This window comes from Silene latifolia, chromosome 5, assembly GCF_048544455.1.
Source record: "Silene latifolia isolate original U9 population chromosome 5, ASM4854445v1, whole genome shotgun sequence".
Taxonomy (NCBI): domain Eukaryota; kingdom Viridiplantae; phylum Streptophyta; class Magnoliopsida; order Caryophyllales; family Caryophyllaceae; genus Silene; species Silene latifolia.
Genome location: NC_133530.1, coordinates 834,307 through 855,308, shown reverse-complemented (window position 1 = coordinate 855,308; position 21,002 = coordinate 834,307). Strand labels below are relative to the sequence as shown.

At 35.5% G+C, this 21,002-nt stretch overlaps 4 protein-coding genes across 8 annotated transcripts in view; 1 reads left to right on the top strand and 3 right to left on the bottom strand.

Moving 5' to 3' along the window:
- LOC141656285 (C2 domain-containing protein At1g53590-like) overlaps positions 1 to 19,315 on the top strand; it is a 67,281-nt gene extending 47,966 nt beyond the window's left edge. The window contains exons 1-12 of one of the 5 annotated variants that reach the window (XM_074463119.1): positions 14,434 to 14,580; positions 15,166 to 15,240; positions 15,488 to 15,631; positions 16,001 to 16,096; positions 16,167 to 16,298; positions 16,375 to 16,527; positions 16,611 to 16,652; positions 17,032 to 17,080; positions 17,232 to 17,324; positions 17,404 to 17,587; positions 17,667 to 17,790; positions 18,114 to 19,315. In XM_074463119.1, the coding sequence (XP_074319220.1) occupies positions 15,539 to 15,631; positions 16,001 to 16,096; positions 16,167 to 16,298; positions 16,375 to 16,527; positions 16,611 to 16,652; positions 17,032 to 17,080; positions 17,232 to 17,324; positions 17,404 to 17,587; positions 17,667 to 17,790; positions 18,114 to 18,959 (1,812 nt within the window). In that variant the 5' untranslated portion in view covers positions 14,434 to 14,580; positions 15,166 to 15,240; positions 15,488 to 15,538 and the 3' untranslated portion in view covers positions 18,960 to 19,315. Of the gene's footprint in view, positions 1 to 14,433; positions 14,956 to 15,165; positions 15,241 to 15,487; positions 15,632 to 16,000; positions 16,097 to 16,166; positions 16,299 to 16,374; positions 16,528 to 16,610; positions 16,653 to 17,031; positions 17,081 to 17,231; positions 17,325 to 17,403; positions 17,588 to 17,666; positions 17,791 to 18,113 lie in introns of those variants that run through there. The other 4 variants (XM_074463120.1, XM_074463118.1, XM_074463116.1 and 1 more) reach the window with 4 other exon arrangements.
- Positions 1,431 to 5,057, bottom strand: LOC141655765 (cytochrome P450 CYP72A219-like). Its single transcript, XM_074462823.1, has 5 exons — positions 4,653 to 5,057; positions 4,198 to 4,415; positions 3,042 to 3,286; positions 2,588 to 2,957; positions 1,431 to 2,030 (listed from the first exon to the last, which is right to left on the bottom strand). The coding sequence occupies exons 1-5, from the start codon at positions 4,930 to 4,932 to the stop codon at positions 1,599 to 1,601; spliced, it is 1,545 nt and encodes a 514-aa protein (XP_074318924.1). The 5' UTR covers positions 4,933 to 5,057; the 3' UTR covers positions 1,431 to 1,598.
- On the bottom strand, positions 6,779 to 9,708 carry LOC141656283 (cytochrome P450 CYP72A219-like). The gene is made up of 5 exons (XM_074463115.1): positions 9,306 to 9,708; positions 8,483 to 8,700; positions 8,112 to 8,359; positions 7,653 to 8,022; positions 6,779 to 7,342 (listed from the first exon to the last, which is right to left on the bottom strand). The coding sequence occupies exons 1-5, from the start codon at positions 9,595 to 9,597 to the stop codon at positions 6,911 to 6,913; spliced, it is 1,560 nt and encodes a 519-aa protein (XP_074319216.1). The 5' UTR covers positions 9,598 to 9,708; the 3' UTR covers positions 6,779 to 6,910.
- LOC141656286 (pentatricopeptide repeat-containing protein At3g14580, mitochondrial) lies at positions 19,211 to 20,609 on the bottom strand. The gene has a single exon (XM_074463121.1). It carries the CDS (start codon positions 20,556 to 20,558, stop codon positions 19,344 to 19,346), a length of 1,215 nt encoding a protein of 404 aa, XP_074319222.1. The 5' UTR covers positions 20,559 to 20,609; the 3' UTR covers positions 19,211 to 19,343.
- Positions 20,610 to 21,002: the final 393 nt, after the last annotated feature.

Genomic DNA, 21,002 nt, shown 5'->3' with positions numbered 1-21,002 from the left:
GTAAGTGGGAATTCCTGTTTCCTACATCCCAACCAAACAAATTTCTTCCATTTCATGTGATTTACAAAATCATGGGAACTCTTACTTCCCTGGAACTTTAATTCCCTTAGCGAAACAAACGACTCTAGTCTCTAGTATTGGTCTCTTTCTCTTTCCTTGGTTTTTGTACCAAAAACAAAGAACAACAAATAACCAGAGTACGGAGGGAGGAGTATTTATTTCCACTAATCTGCAAACATCTTGCGCATTTGTGAGAGCATCCACAATAGAGAGGATTGAGCCTCCTCTTAACCCTCTCTCTTCTCTAAGAGGACATCCTCTCTATTGTGGGAACTATGTTGGGTGTCCTCTTGTATAGAGGAAGATGGGTGCTTCCTCTACTTTTAGAGGAAAGTAGAGGAAAGGTGACATAGGCCCTTGTGCCCACAAGCTAATGTTTTTTTGCCATATGGATAATATTTTAATTTACAATTTTTATTTATTATGGAAAAAAAATTACTCAATATACTTTTAATTGTTATTGTACATTCATATTTGTACGAACATATATGGAATATGTTTCAAGACTCGAACATAAACTAAAAATATGCATTACAATTTAATGTTAAGTTTCATGTATTTTGTTTTATAAATTTTATATCTTACTTTGTATTATGAATTTGATTTGTTTTGTTTTATGAATTTTATATGTTATTTAATTTAGCAACACAAACTTTTTTAAAATTAGTTTAATTAATTTGTAAATTATTAAAACAATATAAAATAACCCATAATATTAAATATAAATAAAATAAATATAATAATAAGAAAAATAATATAAGAGGATCCTCTCTATTGTGGAGGAAAAAAGATGTAGTAGAAATGAAGAGGATGTAGATAGTGGGAAATGAGATGGATGAAAGAGGAAATGAGGTGTCAAAAAAATAGAAAGAAGGAGAAAAAATAAGAGGATGAAACCATCCTCTCTATTGTGGGTGCTCTGATTGTTTATTCATGTTTTTACAGGAACAAAAAGAGAGTTGCGCTTATTTGTTGAATTCTTTTTCCCGGAAGTTTTTGTGTTCTCTATATACTAAAGATTAAACCTCCTTAAAATTTTCCGTTCATAGTGCACAATTTAAGTAAGGCAACTATTATAATGGTAATAAATGCTTATTACTCGTATATAAATTTATTCATTTAAATTAATTGAAAATTATTATAATTAAATCATTAGCTTTGTAAATTAAAATGAAACACTATACACTATTATTATTGATTTTCACTAAAAAAATCATTATAGAAATTTGAAAACAAATTGTAAAGTGATTATCAACTCTTATAAATCTCATAATATTTGTTAACTCTTTTGATTAGTTTTTAGTTTCATTTTTTTTCTTAAATCAACATACAGGGAAATGTGAAAAATTTAATAAGCTATTGGTCGAAAATTTAAAAATAGTATATACTTAAAAAGATAACAATCCTATATATACCATACAAAAATTACACGGCCGGTCTAAACTAGTACATAATACAATGATTATTAGGGCTTGGATAACAAAATCATTTTAACTAATCTTATTAAATATTACAGTACGAGATAATAAATCTCAAATTTAATGACTCAATCGTTTCAAGATAATAGGAGCACCAAACTGAGGCTGAAGTGTGGCCATGACAGCAGGGGCATGAGCATAAGACGGCGAAATATCGAAAGAGAAACGCTGTAGAATCAGGACCAAGGCCAATCTTGCTTCAGTCATGGCGAAATTTGATCCTATGCAAATTCTAGGACCCCAACCAAATGCAAAAAATGACATCTTTCCGTTTGTAGCCTTGGACATGCCCTGGCTAAATCTACCTGGTTTGAATTCTTTAGCATCGGAACCCCATATGGATTCGTCTTGTTGAACATGGAGTAGTGACATGTGAACTAGAACTCCGGCTGGTAAAAAGATGTCTCCGACTTTGATGTCTTTGCAAACTGTCCGATTTGCCTCTGTTGGTGGTGGATATAGCCTCAATACCTCTTGTAGTATCATGTTCACCTATCAACATAACTTTCATGTCATATTTAAGATTTGGGATATTCTTTTGTGTAACTCTGAATTTTTTCATTTTCTATGTCGTACGCCTCGTTTTTCACTAAAAAACTTTGACCGACAATAATTCTATGTTATGAGTTCAGAAAACGATATTTTTTTTTCAAACCAATTATCTCGTCAAGGCCTTGAATTTGAAAAAAAAAGTCGCTGCTTTATGAACTCGTAGCCTGTAGTTATGGTTGGTCAAAACTTTTTTAATAAATAAACTTTAGCCGATCATAATTCCCGACTACGAGTTGAGACGTCCGTGAATTCCTTTTTCAAACTGAAGACCTCTTAAAGACGTTCAATTTGAAAAAAAAGTTTATCGTATTCTGAACTTGTAACCAAAAGTTATTGATGGTCAAAGTTTTTTTGCACGAAAAGAATGATACATCTTAGAAAATGAAAAAGTTGAGATGTACGCGAAAGATTTTTTTAGTTATGTACTCAAAACTCAATTCTAGTCATGTTAGCTCGACTTGGATCGATCAAGAAAATTAGTAATGTGCCATACATACCGTTTTAAGTTGATTTAATCCATGGAAATCAGGTGCTTTGTCACCAAATGCGTTCAAGACCTCTTCTCGAGCTAGTTGTTGCCAATCTTGATGCTTACCCAACAAAATCAACGTCCAAACAAGCAAAGTCGAAGTGGTCTCTTGACCGGCTAAGAAGAAGATCTTGCACTCATCGACCACTTCTTCAAGACTAATCGCAATCTTGTGGTTTTTGTTAGCATTCGACTCCAATAGTACGCCCAATAAGTCGTCCTTAGGCTTCGCTCCTGCTTTTATTGCGTTTTCCCTCTTCTTAATTATCTCCATTAACAAAGACTTGATTTCCTTATCAAGTTGCATTATTCTCTTATTTACCTTTGTTGGCACGTACCTACATATACAATGACGGTTTTTCTTAGGGCACACATTAGAAAAACGAATCCGTGTTCTAATAATAATGGATGTATTCACTAACCTCCATCCAGGGATATAAAGTTGATTAATAATTGGAACCGCCAATTTAAGCTGCTCAGTGATAAGTTCAAAAGTTCTCCTGCCTTCTTCATAGCTACTTCCGAAAGCAGCTCGAGAAATGACATCCGCGGATAACTTATGAAGATGTGGCCATACGTCTACCTCGCATGAACCAGTCTCCGACACCATTTCATCCCATGTATTGATCATCTCCGTTGTGCTTGCACTAAACGCTGGAAGCATGAACTGCATCAACATAATCATTACCCATATTTTAATGCTTAAGCAATAATTATTTTAAGGTTTTGGTTGAGACGATGGTTCATAAACATGATATCAGAGCCAACGTGACTAAGGGTCTGTTTGGATAGGAGGATTTGGAGGGAAAGAGAGGGGAGGGAAATGAAGGGATGATAAATCCTTTGTTTGGTTAGCAAAATGGAGGTGAAAGGATTTTGAGGGGAGGGAAAATGAATCCCTCCACTTCCCCCCTCCAAGCCAAATTATTTCCTCTCCAACAAAGGCAAGATTTGGAGGGAAAATGACCTCCTCCATTCTCCCTCCCCTTCCCTTCCATCCCTTTCTCTTCCCTCCTTCTCCCACCCTCTCTTTCCCTCCACTTTTACTATCCAAACACACCCTAAAGGTCACCGGTCCAAATTCTTAGCCTCCAGTATCTCACAAATTGAAATTTTAGCACATCGTACTTAGCCTCCAATATCTCCCCTCCCTTTCCCTCCACTTTTACTATCTTGTGCACTAACCACTCATCAATCCCAATGAACATTTGAGTGAGGGAGGCGTACTAAGATATAAAGATAATAATTGGGCCTCAACCATTTCCGGCGAAGCTATGATTGAAAGTCATCAGCGGCAAACGGGTAATAGTATAAGATAATTTTTATGAAAATTGAAAATTTTAACTAAAAACTTCAAAATTTTCCAACGCCAGAAGGGGTGAGTGCCCTGCTTGCCCGCCTCCTCGCTCCAGTCCCACTTACGATGGGAAACTATATATGCTGACCGTCTTAACTTAAGACATCTGAAAACCTTATTTTATATTCAGCTCTATTTTAATCGAATGTGAGAGTCGTCTTAAGACGATCTTAAACAAGAAATAGTTCGTGATCGATTAAAGGATTAAGAATGAAAAAGACCTTCAACTTCTCCATGTGAAATGCTGGATTAAGTAGTTTCCTATGTTTAGCCCACGTATCACCTTCTAATAGAACTAAACCAGTGGCCACCACCTTCAGAATTGGGTTTACTTGTGGCTTCTGAAATTCATTTATTTTAGTAAATATTTCCCTCATTGCTTCTGGCTCTGAAATGTTCACCATTGGTATTGGTCCATTCCACATAATACATCTTTTACCTGCAATTAATCATATATTCCACATAATTAATGTACAAATTAATATATCATCAGATGTACAATTACCATAATTAATGAATAAATTATATAGTAAATCATTCTTTATACCTTCTTATTATGTTTTCTTAGGTCACACGTAGAAGAACAAACATGAACTAATAAATTGTGCATGCATAAATTAAACTAAACAATTTGGATATGAAAAAAAAAAAGTACTAGGGTTTATAACAAATATACCATAGTTTTTTACGGTATGGTGGTAGAAAGGTTGGGTACGAGGAAGATGATCATTCGATAATTCAGACATGGGTTTGGATCTAGCTTCCATAGTCATCCGAGCTTTATCTTTAGAGTCTCCATACAAGAGTTTGTAAGGGTTTCCTTGAAATCCCTGTTTTCTAAGAATCCTTTCCCATCTCTTGGGATTAAACCATACCCATTTTAAGACACTCCATGACAATGTCACCACCAAAACACAAGCCAATGATATCACAATTGACGATAACCTTATTTCCATTCTTAATTATTCTTATTCTTATTCTTATTCTTATAACGATGATACTAATAAGATATGTAAGGAATTGATAGAGTGAATGTAAAATGTAGAATGGAAGGGGATGTATTATATAAGATTTGATGACAAGTGAGGAACCATACATACATCTATTGCTTGGGGGTGAGTATTCCATTTAATTGGTTACGTGACTACATGAGTGACGTCCACCATTATGCATGGTTTAAATTTACTATACTTGGCCTCCAAATAATTTTTTAGTAGGATTAACCTTACAATTCCTTGATGTTTAAATTTCGTATACTTGACCTCCAAGTCGTCTTACAAGAACAATAGAAAATGGAATTCTTCTCTAGCTATAGCCTTTTCTGTATGTTCATTCATGTAGGGCTACGACATTGACAATTTGACATTCGTCTTTTGATGAAGATTTCCTTGAACAAAAAGTCAAGTCTTTTGTGTTTTGTTGTGCTTGTGACTTACCTACTACTCCATATGCATTAGAATTTTTTGGCTAATGAGTATTTATTAGCAAGCTAATTAGGGAATTAGTATTAGTTTTAAATTATTTTGATTCATAGTGTCCACGTCATCACTTTTTATTTTATTTTGAATTTTTATACAAAACGTTAAGAAATCTAGCGGCTTTACAGAATGCGGTCGTCCAAATATTTGTATCAGTTTTATTAAAAAAAAAATGAAAAACACCGGCTTATTCCAACAACAACTTGCATTAGGTACACTACAAAATGACAAGTACTGATATGGTAAGCCGCTAAGATTCCTAGCGGTTTTGCCTTTTATATTAAAAAAAAAAACTAAGTGAAGTCGTTAGGTTTCTTAGCGGTTTCATATAAAAATTGAACAAAAATAAAAATTGATGACATAGATACTATGGACCCAAATAGGTTCAAATGAACATTAATTACCTAATTATTTTGCTAATTAACGCTAATTAACCAAAAAATTCCATGCATTATTGCATTCTGAAGAAAAATCATGCATGTGTAGGGCAACAAACATAAACTATATTTTGAGTAATATATCAATACCACTATAGATGAGGAATTGTATGTGTTCCTAGAAGAATAATCTAATACTCGTACTAATTTACAAGTTCCATCTATCATCCCTACGTTTTTCGATAAGACTGTTTTATGATCGATAAATCCAACTTTCGTATATAGTTGTAAGATTACCCATCGTTATATAAGTTGGGTGAGTCAGCACAGACACGCTTTAATAATCTAATTAAAAGTTTCGAGTTTAGATACGAGAATACTAGGCTAGATGCCTTTAAATCATAAGGATAACGTTTTAATCTAACGTGGCAGTATGTATATTTTGGCGGTTAATGAATTAGTTGGATGAATTGTATGTATGTTTCTCTTTTGTAGAGTACTAGGGTGTAGAGTTGTAGTACTCGTATATGTTTTCTATACGAGGTGCTGAAATCATAAGGCCGGATACTGTTTTCTTGAAGACAAACCACTACGAAACTACAGAAGGGAGCGGAATTCGAACATGATAGAGACAAAGCTAGGTTCATTTTTTGCTTAAGGCCCACATCAGTCTTATCTACATCTTTAATTATGGTTTAACTTTTTCCAAAAACAAACTATTGTAAGGTTTTTTCCCCAAAAGTTAGCCTGGTCATGACCTAATCAGACCGTGCTTAGCTTCAATTCATCTCATGGATATGGGACTTGTTCACAATATTCCTTCTTAACCACAGAGATAAAGATATGTTCGCGGTATTAGGACCTTATTAAGGGAGTTGTTCCCTTTGTTTGCAGAGTGAAATGACGTTGGACATTTCTCATACTACTCCGTACTTCTGTTATGCGAGTTTTGACAAAAAATTACGATTATTAGTCGTCCAATACTTATATTAATACTATGTTTATTAGCACTTTGATAACAAAATCACATTAATCTTATTAAATACGATTATTACAAGACGCTAAATCTGACACTTAACTTAATGACTCAATTGTTTCAAGATAATAGGAGCACCAAACTGAGGCTGAAGGGTGGAAATGGCAGCAGGGGCATGAGCATAAGAAGGCGAAATCTCGAAAGAGAAACGCTGTAGAATCATGACTAAGGCCAATCTTGCTTCTGTCATGGCGAAATTTGATCCTATGCAAATTCTAGGTCCCCAACCAAACGAGAAAAATGATATCTTTCCGTTTGTAGCTTTCGACATGCCTTGGCTAAATCTATCTGGTTTGAATTCCTTAGCGTCTGAACCCCATATGCTTTCGTCGTGTTGAACATGGAGTAGTGGCAAGTTAACTAGAACTCCTGCGGGTAAGAAGATGTCTCCGACTTTGATGTCTTTGCAAACTGTTCGAGTTAACTCTTGTATTGGTGGATATAGCCTCAATACCTCTTGTAGTATCATGTTTACCTACCAACATAATAAGTTCATGTCAATTGTCATATTTTGGATTTTTTAGTTCCAGTCTTACAGACTTACAAGTCGAACCTAGTCATGTTAGCTCGACTTGGATAATTCGAGTAAAGTTAGTTTAACTAGATTCATGCTTTGTTCTTTTGGACTCACTTTCAGTTCTTATAAGTTCAGGTCAATTCAAGTCCATTCAGTTATTTTCAGATTGGTTCAAGTTAGGTCAAATCCATTGAGTTCAGTTCAGTTCAAATAATTTCAGTTCAAGAGAACAAGGCCTTAGAAAATGCATGTAATGCGTCATACGTACCATTTTAAGTTGGTTTAATCCATGAAAATCGGGAGTGTTGTCACCAAACGCGTTCAAGACCTCTTCTCGAGCACGTTGTTGCCAATCTTGATGCTTACCCAACAATATCAACGTCCAAGCAAGCAAAGTCGAAGTGGTCTCTTGACCGGCTAAGAAGAAGATCTTGCACTCATCGATCACTTCTTCAAGACTAATCGAAATCTTATGATTTTTGTTAGAATTCGACTCCAATAGTACACCCAATAAGTCGTCCTTAGGCTTTGCTCCTGCTTTTATTGCGTTCTCCCTCTTCTTAATTATCTCCTTCAACAAAGACTTAATTTCCCGATCAAGTTGCATTATTCTCCTATTTACCTTTGTTGGCACATACCTACGTACATATATACAATAACGGTTTTCTTATTAGGGCACACATTAGAAAAACCCGTATTATAACAGTGGATAATGAATAATACTAACCTCCATCCAGGAATATAAACTTGATTAATAATTGGAACAGCTACTTTAAGTTGCTCAGTGATAAGCTCAAAAATTCTTCTGCCTTCTTCATAGCTACTTCCGAAAGCAGCTCGAGAAATAACATCTGCGGATAACTTATGAAGATGTGACGACCATACGTCTATCTCGCACGAACCACTCTCCGACACCATTTCCTCCCATTTATTGATCATCTCACTTGTGCTTGCACTAAACGCTGGAAGCATGAACTGCATCAACATATTCATTACCCATAATAGTAATTAATTAGAGCCTGTGAGAGCTTTTTTAAGTTAAAACAGTCTTAAATAAGAAACGGTGATAGATAAAAGGATTAAGAATGAAAAAGAGACCTTCAACTTCTCCATGTGAAAAGCTGGATTGAGTAGCTTCCTATGTTTGGCCCATATATCACCTTCTAATTGAATTAAACCAGTGCCCACCACATTCAAAATTGGATTTATTTGTGGTTTTTGAAATTCATTTATTTTACTAAATATTTCCCTTATTGCTTCAGGTTCTGTAATGTTCACCATTGGTGTTGGTCCATTCCACATAATACATCTTTTGCCTGCAATTATTACATGTAATTAACAATATTGCTAGTAAAAAAAAATGTAAAATTCATGTATTATATGTATCAATTATTAGTTGTCGATTTCTTTTTAACTATGTTACGCGCGTGACTCTATAATCACTAATCAGAAGTAAATGTAAATCATTGATTAGAACACCAGAGCTGTAATAACATTATTCTACCATATATGGATAAGATCACTTAAATTAAATTGAGCAAACTTGTGCATGCATGAATTATACATTTTGGATTGAAGAAATAAGTACTCCCTCCCATTTTTATATTTCTTCCCATTTCTTTTTTTTTTTTTTTTTTTTTTGAAATCAAAGTTGATAAACTTTAATTTAACCATAAATAGCACAAAAAGTAAATACTTTTACTAAATAATATTAACATAGTTTTATTTATCATCAAAACACGTTTCACAAAATATTTTTAAAAAACAGCGTAACATATACGTGTCAAAATTTACGGTCAGAGTACCATCTCGAAAACTGTATAAATGCAAATTAAATGAGAAGAAATAAAAAAAAAATTGGAGGGAGTATTAGATAGGGTTTATCACATACTCCTATACTAGTATGATATATATTCCGTACCATGGTTTTTCACGGTGTGGTGATAGAAAGGTTGGGTACGAGGAAGATGATCATTCGATAAATCGGACATGGGTTTAGATCTAGCTTCCATAGTCATCCGAGCTTTATCTTTAGAGTCTCCATACAAGATTCTGTAAGGGTTTCCTTGAAATCCTTGTTCTCTAAGAATCTTCTCGAATCTCTTGGGATTAAACCATACCCATTTTAACACACTCCATGACAATGTCACCACCAAAATACAAGCCAACGATATCGCAATTGGCGATATTAATGCTGGCAATATCGCTTCCATTCTGATTCTGATTCTGATTCTTATTTTTATTGTTATGAGGATGATACTTTTTCTGGTATATATATGTGTGGTTGATTTGTTTTTAGTAGAGTAGCTTATTATAGTGTAAGAGGATATGAAAATAATTAATGGAAGTGGCTGTATTTATATAGTAGTAGTCACGTACCATTTTCAAGTTTAGACAATATAATAATGACAATATTTGTATGGGGGGTAACGTGGTAATATCCGAAACATTGAATTTTGATTATAAATATTTGTACTTCAAGTAATTTAAGTGGTCCGTTAAGTTTTTCCATATTCGTGTCAAAAAATACGTATTTTGCAGCATTGCATGGCCGAGATTTTGTTGCATTATGTGGCTTTCAAAATGAGTACAATTCCATTTATACGTGTTTATATGAATTTCTGATCATTTTTTGCACGCATTCAAAAATTTCAAGTCCTCACCGATCCAATTTTGTTACCTTTCAGTATTTGGTTATGTATACAATATTGTATATACTAGTATTGTTCCTAATTTAAGATCGTTTTCGTGAATCCAGCTTAATTTTGTAATGATCAATTAGCTTAGTTAATACTCCGAATTTTGAAGTATATAATGTTGCTGCCTTCTGATACGATGATAGATGAACCATCTCAACCAAAACCTTAAGGTAATGGTTGATGTCCAACTATTATAATTATTCCTATTATAGCTTGCATTTTTATTTGTTTGTGATTCAAATATGTCGGGTCTATAATGTATTGTATTGTTGATTTGACGGGGATGCATGCATGCATGAATAAATGGCTGGAGTCGAACTCAGTTCAGTTCAGTTCAATTCATTAGGGTCAAGTAATTAGTCATAATATAAATGAATAAACCTATTATTATCCCATTTAATGGGTAATGTGACCACATGAGTGACGTGCACCCTGTAAACTACACATACAAACTGGAATTCTGGATGCATGAAATTGGTATACTTGGCCTCCAAGACATTTTACAAGAACAATCAAAAATAGAATTGTCATCTAACTACAAAACTACTTGCACTCCAGTGGAAACTGTATGGATATACATTGTTCACAACCTTATCATTAATACATAATTTAGCCTTTTCTGTAGTTCTCACTTCTTATGTAGGGCTACGACTTTGACATTATCCATCTTAAGTCAAGTCTTTTTGTGTTTTTTGTGTGTTTGTGACTTACAACACCATTTTGAAGAAATTTCATGGCAATTAAACATACAATTGGTCTCCCTTGTGACGGGTCACCATTTGTGGCGGATATTTTATGAGTTAAAATGGTAACAAAATGGGTTAGTGAAGAAAGGGGACCACGTGAATAGTGTTGCAAAGAGAGAAAAAGTGGGTACTTTGTGAGGTAAAATGGTATCCGTCACTCCAGAGTGACGGATATGTGCCGTCACAAATGAGAATTTGTGTTAAACATAAACTATGATTTCAGTCATACTTCCTCCATTTAACTCCACTCTACCATCTTTCCTTTTTCATCCATTCAATTTCACTCTACCTATTTCCTAAAAAAGAATGTCAAATGACCATTTTATCCTCATACCCCATTACTTATTTACAATATTTGTCATTCATACAATCATACCCCACTACTTCTACATCAAAGTCCACCATTTTCCACTCATACCCCACTTAATTACATTATACCCCATTATTTATATACAATATTTTCCACCCAACCCCACCCTTCTTAATATTTGTGCAAAATATAAATAGGTAGAGTGGAGTTGAATGAAGGAAGTATATCACTAGACCACGACTTGTGTTCCTGGAAGAATCTTTCTAAAATGATACGAGTAGGTCATACCTTACGTCACTCATTATAAATTCAGTGTCTATAGGTTTTCGATATACCCATGGCTACATAAGTTTGATTGAATTGGATGAGTTAGCACGTAAACCTTTTAGGCCCTATTTTTTTCGACTTGAATTGGATGAGTTAGCATGTAAAATAAAAGTTTTAGTTTCAGACTCGAAAATACAATTATTTTGAGAAATAGCTAGAGGTTTAGACTTGTATAGTACTCTTTTCATCTCATTTATATTATCTCTACTAGTTTTGTATGTATGATTACCCATCGTTACATAAGTTGGATGAGTTAGCACGGAAATGTTTTAATCTAATAAAAAGTCTTGAGTTCAAACCCAAAAATACTACTATTATCTTTGAAAATCAGAGGTCCAGACTTGTATATTCCTCTTTTCATCTCATTTATACTAACTTTATATTAAGACAAATTAAGATAAACAAAAGTAAGTAAATGACAAATTTTATGGGAAAAAATTGAATTTTTTATTTATTATTAGTCTTTCGTGTGTGGTGTTGATAGGGTGTTACATCAACTTCTCCCCATTGCTTTTATCTAGAAGATGGTCCTACACAATTCGTGGCATCCTTCCTGTTAACTGTACGTACGGTGGTCAAAATAGGCGATTTTCACTAATTGTATAACGAAATGGGTCGAGTTTGAAATTAATTATCCAAAATGGGTCTACGTCATACCCGAAACTAGGTTTGTATCTAAGTCGCCATCTCGGTCAGCGACCATGCCCAAAGTGTAACCAAACCTGAGTTTTCCTGTTAATATCATTCAGATTCAAATCGTGGCGACCTCGCCAAGCACGTTGGCCACTAGAAAAGTCCAGTATTTGAGCCAACTTTTGATGAAATTTTGAATGTCTCAGATGCAAATCGCTATTGGGGCTGGTGACTGGATTTTTTTTTTTTTTTGATTTGGGGATTACTGATACAGTGGGAATGGGAGGGGATCCCAAATATGACTTCTAACATAATCGCCAACCGATCTGGCGACTTGAACCCTTCACATTAGCTTCGTCTACACCGAGCCTACGTGGACCCAATTTCGACAATTAATTTGAGACTCGACCCACTTCATTAAATAATTAGTAAAAAGCGCCCATTTTAAAAACGGATTCTGAAAATCACATGTACAAAGATTGGTTGGTTGTGTAACGAGTACAAGTATTTGGTTTAGGGACCGATGAACTCTTGTCCGGGGGAGTCCAGCCCTAGCCACGATTGAGATTTTGTGGGCGATAGGTCGTCACAAGTTATACTCCGTATAAGGGAGGACTGTAATAACTCTATTTGAGACAAACATTGAAAATGTCAAGATTTACAAAAATAAAAAATGGATTTCAGAAGTTAGCTAATTCATGTGCAAATTTGTTTTCAATATCGGTCATTGGTTGTGCGTGCTAACAAGAAATTTTCCGGCGAGTTAGCCTACTTGTTTGGCCAGTGCTCATAACTCCGGTTCAACCACTTGTATGAGAACTACACATCACAGCATGGTTCCACTGTCTAAGCCATAATTTGAGAATGCCTGGATGCTATTTAGAGCGTTTGGTTAATGACTTAATGACATATTGAAATAGCATATTGGGGTCCAATATGCTATTTTGCAATATGCTGCTCCTACGCCCATCCCCCTACTACTAAGAGAATAAAAATTCTCTTAGTTTTCCCGCCTAAACAACTCCTACTTAATTGGGCCTATTTTATGGATATTGACACCACAACATTAGACGGATTGTAAATTGTGGATCATATAAGTAGCCCACATTTTTCTATCCCACATGTCAAAGTAAAAAACTATTAATAGCCCATGTTTTTGAATTAGCCATTGTTTTTACCGATTTTTGTTTTAAGATTAATACGCATTTTAATTAGATTATACAACTAACTTAATTATATTATTAATGTCATAAAATAGTTGTATGTAATGATATACCATTATTTTTAATAGTAATAAAATAGTAACTTTTTTAAAGTATTTTTTTGATGGTAATAAGCATTTTTTTACGTTCTATTAATATTAATATTAATAGACTATAACAATTAATTAAATCATAATTCATTTACCCCCCATGTGAGGCCCATTTAAATCGGTTGGGGACAATTAGGCATCTCTTCCAACCATCAAAGCAAACCATGTTATTTTCCAACGGTTGCGAATAATAGGCCTAGTTATTTATCATGATAATAACCGTGGGCTCTGATACTATGTTAAATCATGTAAATGGGCCCGGGCCTTACCCGAATGGAGGAGAGACGGCATGGGCCAAATAAGAGGTACACAAAGCCTCGGCTCCAGCTGGCACACAATGGCCCAGTTAATCACATACCCAGGTCTTTAGCCATGGGTTCTGATACCATGTTAAATCATGCAACGGATCTAGGCCGCACCCAAATGGAGTAAAGAGAGTCCGTTTCATAAGACAAGGAGGTCCCGCTCTAAAACCAATTGGCTATAGAGAGAGTAGCACCATTGTCTTATAAAGTGGTAACTCTTCTCCTCTTTTATCAATGTGAGACACTCACATGTGAGAATATATAGGGGTTTTTCTTCACACTCCCTCTCACATGTGAGGCCCATTTAAATCGGTCTGGGGGACAATTAGGCCTCTTTTCCAGCCGTCAAAGCAAACCGTATTATTTTCCAACGGTTGCGAATAATAGGCCCAGTTATCAAGAAAACCACCCCATATATTCTCACATGTGAGTATCCCACATTGATAAAAGGGGAAAGGAGTTACCACTTTATAAGACAAGATGCTACTCCCTCTATAGCCAATTGGTTTTAAGATGGAACCTCTCTTGTGTTGTAAGTGATCCGTCTTTATTGGTAGTCTTAAGACAAGACTCACTCAAGACCTTAAGACTCTACATAAGTCTTGAGAACAATAATAAATAAATAATAAAAATTAGTGAAACTGATGTAGCAGAATTTTAAGATTTTGAGAATCTTACCAATAATCATAGCACTCATGCTCATTTGAATGATTCAAGAACTACGAACGTACTCCTTTTTGTGATTCGAAGTGAGTTTATGCAATTTTTTACACAACTTATAGCTAACCGATAGCTTAGTCACATGGTAAGACAGTTATTTTTCAGGTAACATATACCTGAGCACGTGTCAGCTGAATCAATAAGGTATGCAAAATTTCATTCAAGTCTCAAGTCACTTTCCATTTAATTAATTAATTATTAGCTTTAATCTAAGATCATCCAAATAACTAATCTACTTAGATTTAATCAAAGATCATACCAAATCATTAAATTTATCAATTATGAAACAAAAAACAAAAATCCCTTTTAATCCTGTTCTAATTTGATGTACAAAGAGACGACTTTTTAATTAATTAATCAATTAATTAATTAATTGGGTTTTTGGGGGAAGAAATGGTGATCACAGAGATTTCATTGATCCATCATGTGGGAATTGTGATGTTGTTACTATGGTTACTCAATTCTTACAATTGTTGTCACTCATTTTTCTACTTTCTTTCTTTATTCTACCTGTATCAGGTTTGAATCATCCAAAGTTTTGATCTTTTTCTTTTTCTTTGTATATTTGATGATTGTATGTTTACGTCAGTCTCAATCATTTGTCTGATTATGAATGATCGGATATAAAAGGTAAACAAATAATTGAGACGGAAAGAGATAGTTTTACAGTTTATGTGACATTGTATGTGACTAATCAATCTCATTTTGGTTTTTCTAATTTGGGTATAGGTTAATGAAACTTACACTGTGAGGTTAAGGAAAAAGTTGCAATATGATGAAAGAAAAGCAGCTAATCAAAGAAGGGTATTTTCTTTGCCAACCTTTTGTGCTTTTTGTTTGGTGACTTTTATCTGTTTTGATGGATGTGTAAGTTTATTCAGCTAGTATTGGACACCCTGGACAGTTTCAAATGATGGGTTAGTGTCATATTGCGGCCGACCCCAAATCATTTTGGGATTCAGGCTGTGATGCTGTGTTGAGGTCCCTTTATACTACTTCCTGTGAATTTTGAGATATCTTGAACTTTTTTCCTGTTGCTTTGTGTTTTCAGGTTTTATCTGATTCTGAGACAGTGAGATGGCTGAATTATGCAGTTGAGAAAATGTGGCCAATTTGTGTTGAGCCTATTGTTTCTCAGAGAATATTTCTTGCAATTATACCTTGGTTCTTGGAGAAGTACAAGCCATGGACTGTTGTATGACTCTATATACTTGCTGTTAATTTCATGTATGCTTAATGTCGAAACTGTTTACTTAGCAAATCCCAACTCCTCACTTTTCAAGTGATCAACTGTTCATGTATGAGTCCTTTTGTCGAATTAGGCATCGTGGAGTGGACTTTAGTTAGGATTGATGATGATGTTAGTTCTTTAATAATAAATTATAAACAAAATGAAACTAGAAAGCAAGAAAGATTTTCTAGGTTACTGGTATTACTGCAGGAAGTTAAATAAGCACTTTATAGATGGATAAGATACCTTTTCTGCTGATTTCGGCTGATGAACGTTCTTTGTTAATACTCCGTAGTTTTTATAACATACTGATTTTGTCATCTTCATTCTTAGAGAAAAGCTGTGGTTCAACACTTGTATTTGGGAAGGACACCACCATTGTTTACTGACATCCGGGTCCTTCGTGAGTCTACTGATGATGACCATTTGGTAAGCATTCTTCTGTTTTGATGTCCATTTGCTCACATATTGGATAAATCATGATAGCTGTAAAATTTAGGTATTGGAGCTCGGATTGAATTTCTTGACAGCAGATGATATGAGTGCAATACTTGCTGCTAAATTGACGAAGAGACTGGGATTTGGAATGGTGACCAAAATGCACTTGACTGGCTTGCATGTTGAAGGAAAGGTATGCATCCTAAGATCACTTGTATAAGATGAAATCTCCAATTGCTCTTAAGAGATGAAATCTTGGTTGTTCTTAGGTGCTAATTGGAGTGAAGTTTCTACGCTGTTGGCCATTTATCAGCCGATTGCGTGTATGCTTCGCTGAACCTCCATACTTTCAGATGACTGTCAAACCCTTATTTAATCATGGTCTTGATGTGACAGAGCTTCCTGGTATTGCTGGCTGGCTGGTATATTCTTCTCTCTAACTTCTAGGTTGTGTCTCGTATGTTTTCTTCTAATAAACACTGTATGACATGCGGCTCTCTTTCAGGATAAGCTTTTAGCAATTGCATTTGAGGAGACGCTTGTTGAGGTAAGCTCTCCACTGTTCTGACAGTTTTTCTGGTAAATGAGTCAACTGATGTCTCTGATTAGCTGTACCATGCACTTCCCAAGTGATGGACCCGAGAATAACGTCATTCGGGGTCAGGTCATTTCGGAGTACGCTTACATTCAGCTTCAGGTCGAGTAATTTCACGTATAAGTCATTTCAAGATGTAGTTCAGCCCGAAAGCCGTAAAGTTAATGTCAGTTTAGATCAGGAGACTTGGGTCATATTCGGTAATTTTGTTTGGGTGGTCCAATTTAGTTTGGTTAGATGGTTGAGGTTCACTTGGGCTAGCTATGAGCCAAGTATTGTTTGTGAAGTTAAATGTATATATGCACTAAGCTTACATTCAATCATCTGGCAGCCCAATATGCTCGTCGTTGACCTGGAGAAGTTTGTATCGCCACAACCAGGTAAAAGTTCACAAATACTTTCTGTAAAGCACCTAATGAGAGTGTAAATGGTGCTGTTGTAGGAAGTATATATTTGATTCTTGGCAATTAATGATCTCAGGGTTTTGAGGTGAAACGACTCGTAACAAAATAATGTGTTATGATGATACAGAAAATTGGTTCTCGGTGGATGTGAAGGAGCCTCTTGCTTATGCAAATGTGGAAGTTATCGAAGCAGCTGAAATGAAACCATCAGATCTTAATGGTCAGCCTACACTTTTCTTCGGTTTAACTTGAGTGTTTGTGTGTTAATAAATAGGAAGTAACTTGTAGTAATTTCTCAGGTTTGGCTGATCCGTATGTGAAAGGACATCTTGGTCAATACAGATTTAAGACTCAAATACAGAGAAAGACATTGACTCCCAAGTGGCAAGAGGAGTTCAAGGTTCCAATATGTTCCTGGGAAGCGCAGAATGTTCTTGCTATTGAAGTCTTCGACAAAGACCATTTGTTCGATGATGATCTTGGGTTAGTCTTAATTAATTTTGTTTGTTCGTCGTTTCATTCTGATTTGCAAAAGAGATAATGATTAGCTTTTTGGATACAGTAAGTGTTCAGTGAACATCAATGATCTTAGAGATGGCAAGAGGCATGACATGTGGTTATCGCTTGAGGACGTGAAATTGGGAAGATTGCACCTTGCTGTAACTGTTATCAGCCCTGATGGAAAGGTATTTATAATCTTCCGTTAAACCTTAAATTATACTCCCTCTCTTCAAATCCAAGTACCCCGTAAATACAAAATCCCCCGCACAAAAAAATGTGGACTCACGGTGTTCCAATTTCAAGGGAGGACCTAATTCTTTTTCATAAAAACTAGACAAGATACAGAAAAAAAAAAAAATTAGCTTTCTTTCCAGTCATGTGCAGATGGATGATCCCCTTACCCTGCCATAGGCGGAACTCAGAAATTTACTGAGGCGCTGAGGCAACAATGTTGTTGTTTCTTAATGGGCACAGGTATTCAATGATTTGATCTAATAGTGAATTTTAGCAGGGTAGGGAGCATAATGGCGAAGAAATGAAAATCAAGGGAGACCAACCAAATTTAACAGAAAAGGTACCTGTGACAAGTGCATCAGATGGGAAAAGCCGAAAGCTTGCTGATACATATGAAGCGATTGACGTGGAGGGGCAAACAGAAACAGGGATTTGGGTGCATCATCCAGGAAGTGAAGTTTCTCAATCATGGGAACCTCGGAAAGGAAAAACTCGACATCTTGACACAAAGATCATGTCAACAGACTCACCAAAATTATCTTCCCGATCATCTCGTCACGATAGTAGCAGTAGTGAGGGCGAAGATAAGGAAGGACACGATTCAAAATCGAAATCTTTCAAAAAGGGTTTTTTAAAGATATTCCACAAGCAACCTAGAGATGATCACAAGGAAAGCTCGGATGACTCGATTCCATCCCCACTCGCTAATGTCAAAGAAGCTCATGTTAAGAAAGTTGGGGTTAATCTTGTGGTGGACGACGCGCTATCAGACCGTCTTAAACCTGGGGAAGGTTCGAGTAACGAGGGGAGTGGGTCCGAGAACACAGGAAAGTCTGGTATGAGAGACAAGGCTAAGACCATGTTGAAGAATGCTAGTCTGTCTGCTCGGCACTTAAGGCAGGCTTTCTCCAGGAAAGGTTCGAGTAAATTCTTAGGTAGTTCGAAACAGAGAGGTTCGTTGGAATCAGATTCTTCTGATGACGAGTCTTTAACCTCCTCCTTCAATGATCAGTCAGTGGAAGGAATCCCAATTACCTCAACTTTTATGTCAAATACAAATGATGACACTAAACCTAAGGAACAGCATGCTCAAAATGTTACAAATGCAGCTGAGGTTTGAACAAAAGCTGCATCGTCTGATGGGCATGTCCGGGAAAGTATCGAAGTTGAGTCAGAAGGAAATGGGACTTCAGCAATCGAGTGATAGGTAGACGGAGGCATTTCTCCGTTGTACTTTACCATTCTAAACTCAACTCTGGTGTACATTCTTTCGTCTTATTGTTGTTTATACGGAGTATTTCATTAGCTCATACCAGGGACTTCAGAATTCCAAATATTTGATTTTGTACTTTGTAGTATACATGGTTGATCTTTTGTAAAGAACGCGACAAAATAACGCTCTTGTATTGTGAATACTGAAATAAGCAGTAAATTGATACATAATCGCTCTTATCTTTTCAGATTCGGAGCAAAACATCAAATATTTCTACATCATCGAATGAAGCTACTCTTTTACGATTTTACTGAGAGATACTACAGTACTAGTATCATGTCTACTGAACACCTTGTGAAGTACATTTCTCCACATACCCATTTTCGGAACAAACCCAACCAACACCATACTCTTCAACACCCACTCTACATCTCCTATCAACTTCTCTTCACTGAGCCCTTCAATCAACTCCTTGTACGATGCAAAGCTCGGGATCAACGCCTTGGATCTCATCCGCTGCACAAAGTCTTTCGCCTCGAGGAACCTCTTCTCCTTAAGCAATCCATACAAGACCTCTTGATATGTTCCTTTATTAGGTTTACAACCACTGAAACTCATCTTGTCTAACAACTCCATTGCCTCAGTAACTCTCCCTTGTTTCTGCAATCCCGACACCAAGACATTAAAGGTGACAGCATCGGGTGACACCCCGTCTTTCTCCATCCTACCAAGCAACTCAAATGCACCATCTACATCACCCTTTTTGCACATACAATTCATTATAGTAGAGTAAGTCATTTTACTAGGTTTACACCCTTGTTGCGGAAATTCATCGAACACTTGGAGTGCATCATCTAAAAGCCCACGTTCACATAACCCTTTGATCAAAATATTCAAAGAACAAGCATCAATTTCAACACCCAATTTAGCAGCACCCATAAAAACCTCATGAACAAGATCAAAACTTTTCGACGAAACAAGCAAATTCAACACTAAATTAAAGGTTTTCACTGAAGGCCAACAATGATAATTCGGCATATCAAAAAGAGTCTCAATTGCGCGGTTAATTAAACCGCCTACATTACCATAAACCTTGATCAAATCATGAAAAAACTCATCAGAAAGATGCAAACTTTTCTGGGTTTTGATTATTTTCATGATATCATCAATTGCAGTAAAATTGTTATCTTGAGCTAACTTTGTTATGATAACATTGTAGAGAGCTTCATTGGGTTTATAGTCTTTTCGCCTCGAAACGTGATCAAACACAGAAAGAACTGAATTGGGTTGTAATGTATTGAAGATATTGACAACTTCATTTGGGGATAACCAATCTTTATGGTACAATTTTTGAATGTTGGGAGCTTGATTTGGTAAAGTATAATTTGAAGAAGAATATGATGGGGTTGAAGAAACATATTTGTGATTGAATTTTAGGTTTAATTTTGAGTGATTTAGGGATTTTGATCGAAGGATTGTTTGAAAAGTGCGGTGAGATAGTGTCATGTTTAGAAAGGAAAGAAGCAATTCAGTTTGTGCTGGAATTTAGCGGGAAATGTTACAATTTTTATAAGACTCCTATACTCCTTATATTTATATGAGACGGTCTCACAGTTCTATGTGTAAACAACTCATTTGTTAGCGATAAATGATTGATTTTTATTTTACAAAAAAAATGGACAAGTTTCAACTTTCATGGTGTAAGACCATCTAGAGGAAGCAATTCCAAATGTGTCGGGATTTAGCGGGAAATGTTTCAACTTATAAGACTCGCAAGTCATATTCTTGTTTCGTCATTTTTTTTATGATTTTTTTTTTCGGGGTAAGATGAGACATGAAACTACTTCAATATCCTGACTCATGTAATTGTGAATACACGTTTAGATATTTTATTGTCTTAACACGTCATTGTATAATATTGTGGTTTAGTATTATTTCATTCTGTAACTT

Coding starts and splice junctions, on each gene's coding strand:
- LOC141656283 (XM_074463115.1), bottom strand. CDS start 9,597: ATGGAAGCGATATTGCCAGCATTAATATCGCCAATTGCGATATCGTTG. Junction 8,023..8,111: donor GTTTATATTCCTGGATGGAG/GTTAGTATTATT, acceptor ATATGTACGTAG/GTATGTGCCAACAAAGGTAA. Junction 7,343..7,652: donor GATTAAACCAACTTAAAATG/GTACGTATGACG, acceptor TTATGTTGGTAG/GTAAACATGATACTACAAGA.
- LOC141655765 (XM_074462823.1), bottom strand. CDS start 4,932: ATGGAAATAAGGTTATCGTCAATTGTGATATCATTGGCTTGTGTTTTG. Junction 4,416..4,652: donor CCATACCGTAAAAAACTATG/GTATATTTGTTA, acceptor GATTAATTGCAG/GTAAAAGATGTATTATGTGG. Junction 2,958..3,041: donor CTTTATATCCCTGGATGGAG/GTTAGTGAATAC, acceptor TTGTATATGTAG/GTACGTGCCAACAAAGGTAA.
- LOC141656286 (XM_074463121.1), bottom strand. CDS start 20,558: ATGACACTATCTCACCGCACTTTTCAAACAATCCTTCGATCAAAATCC.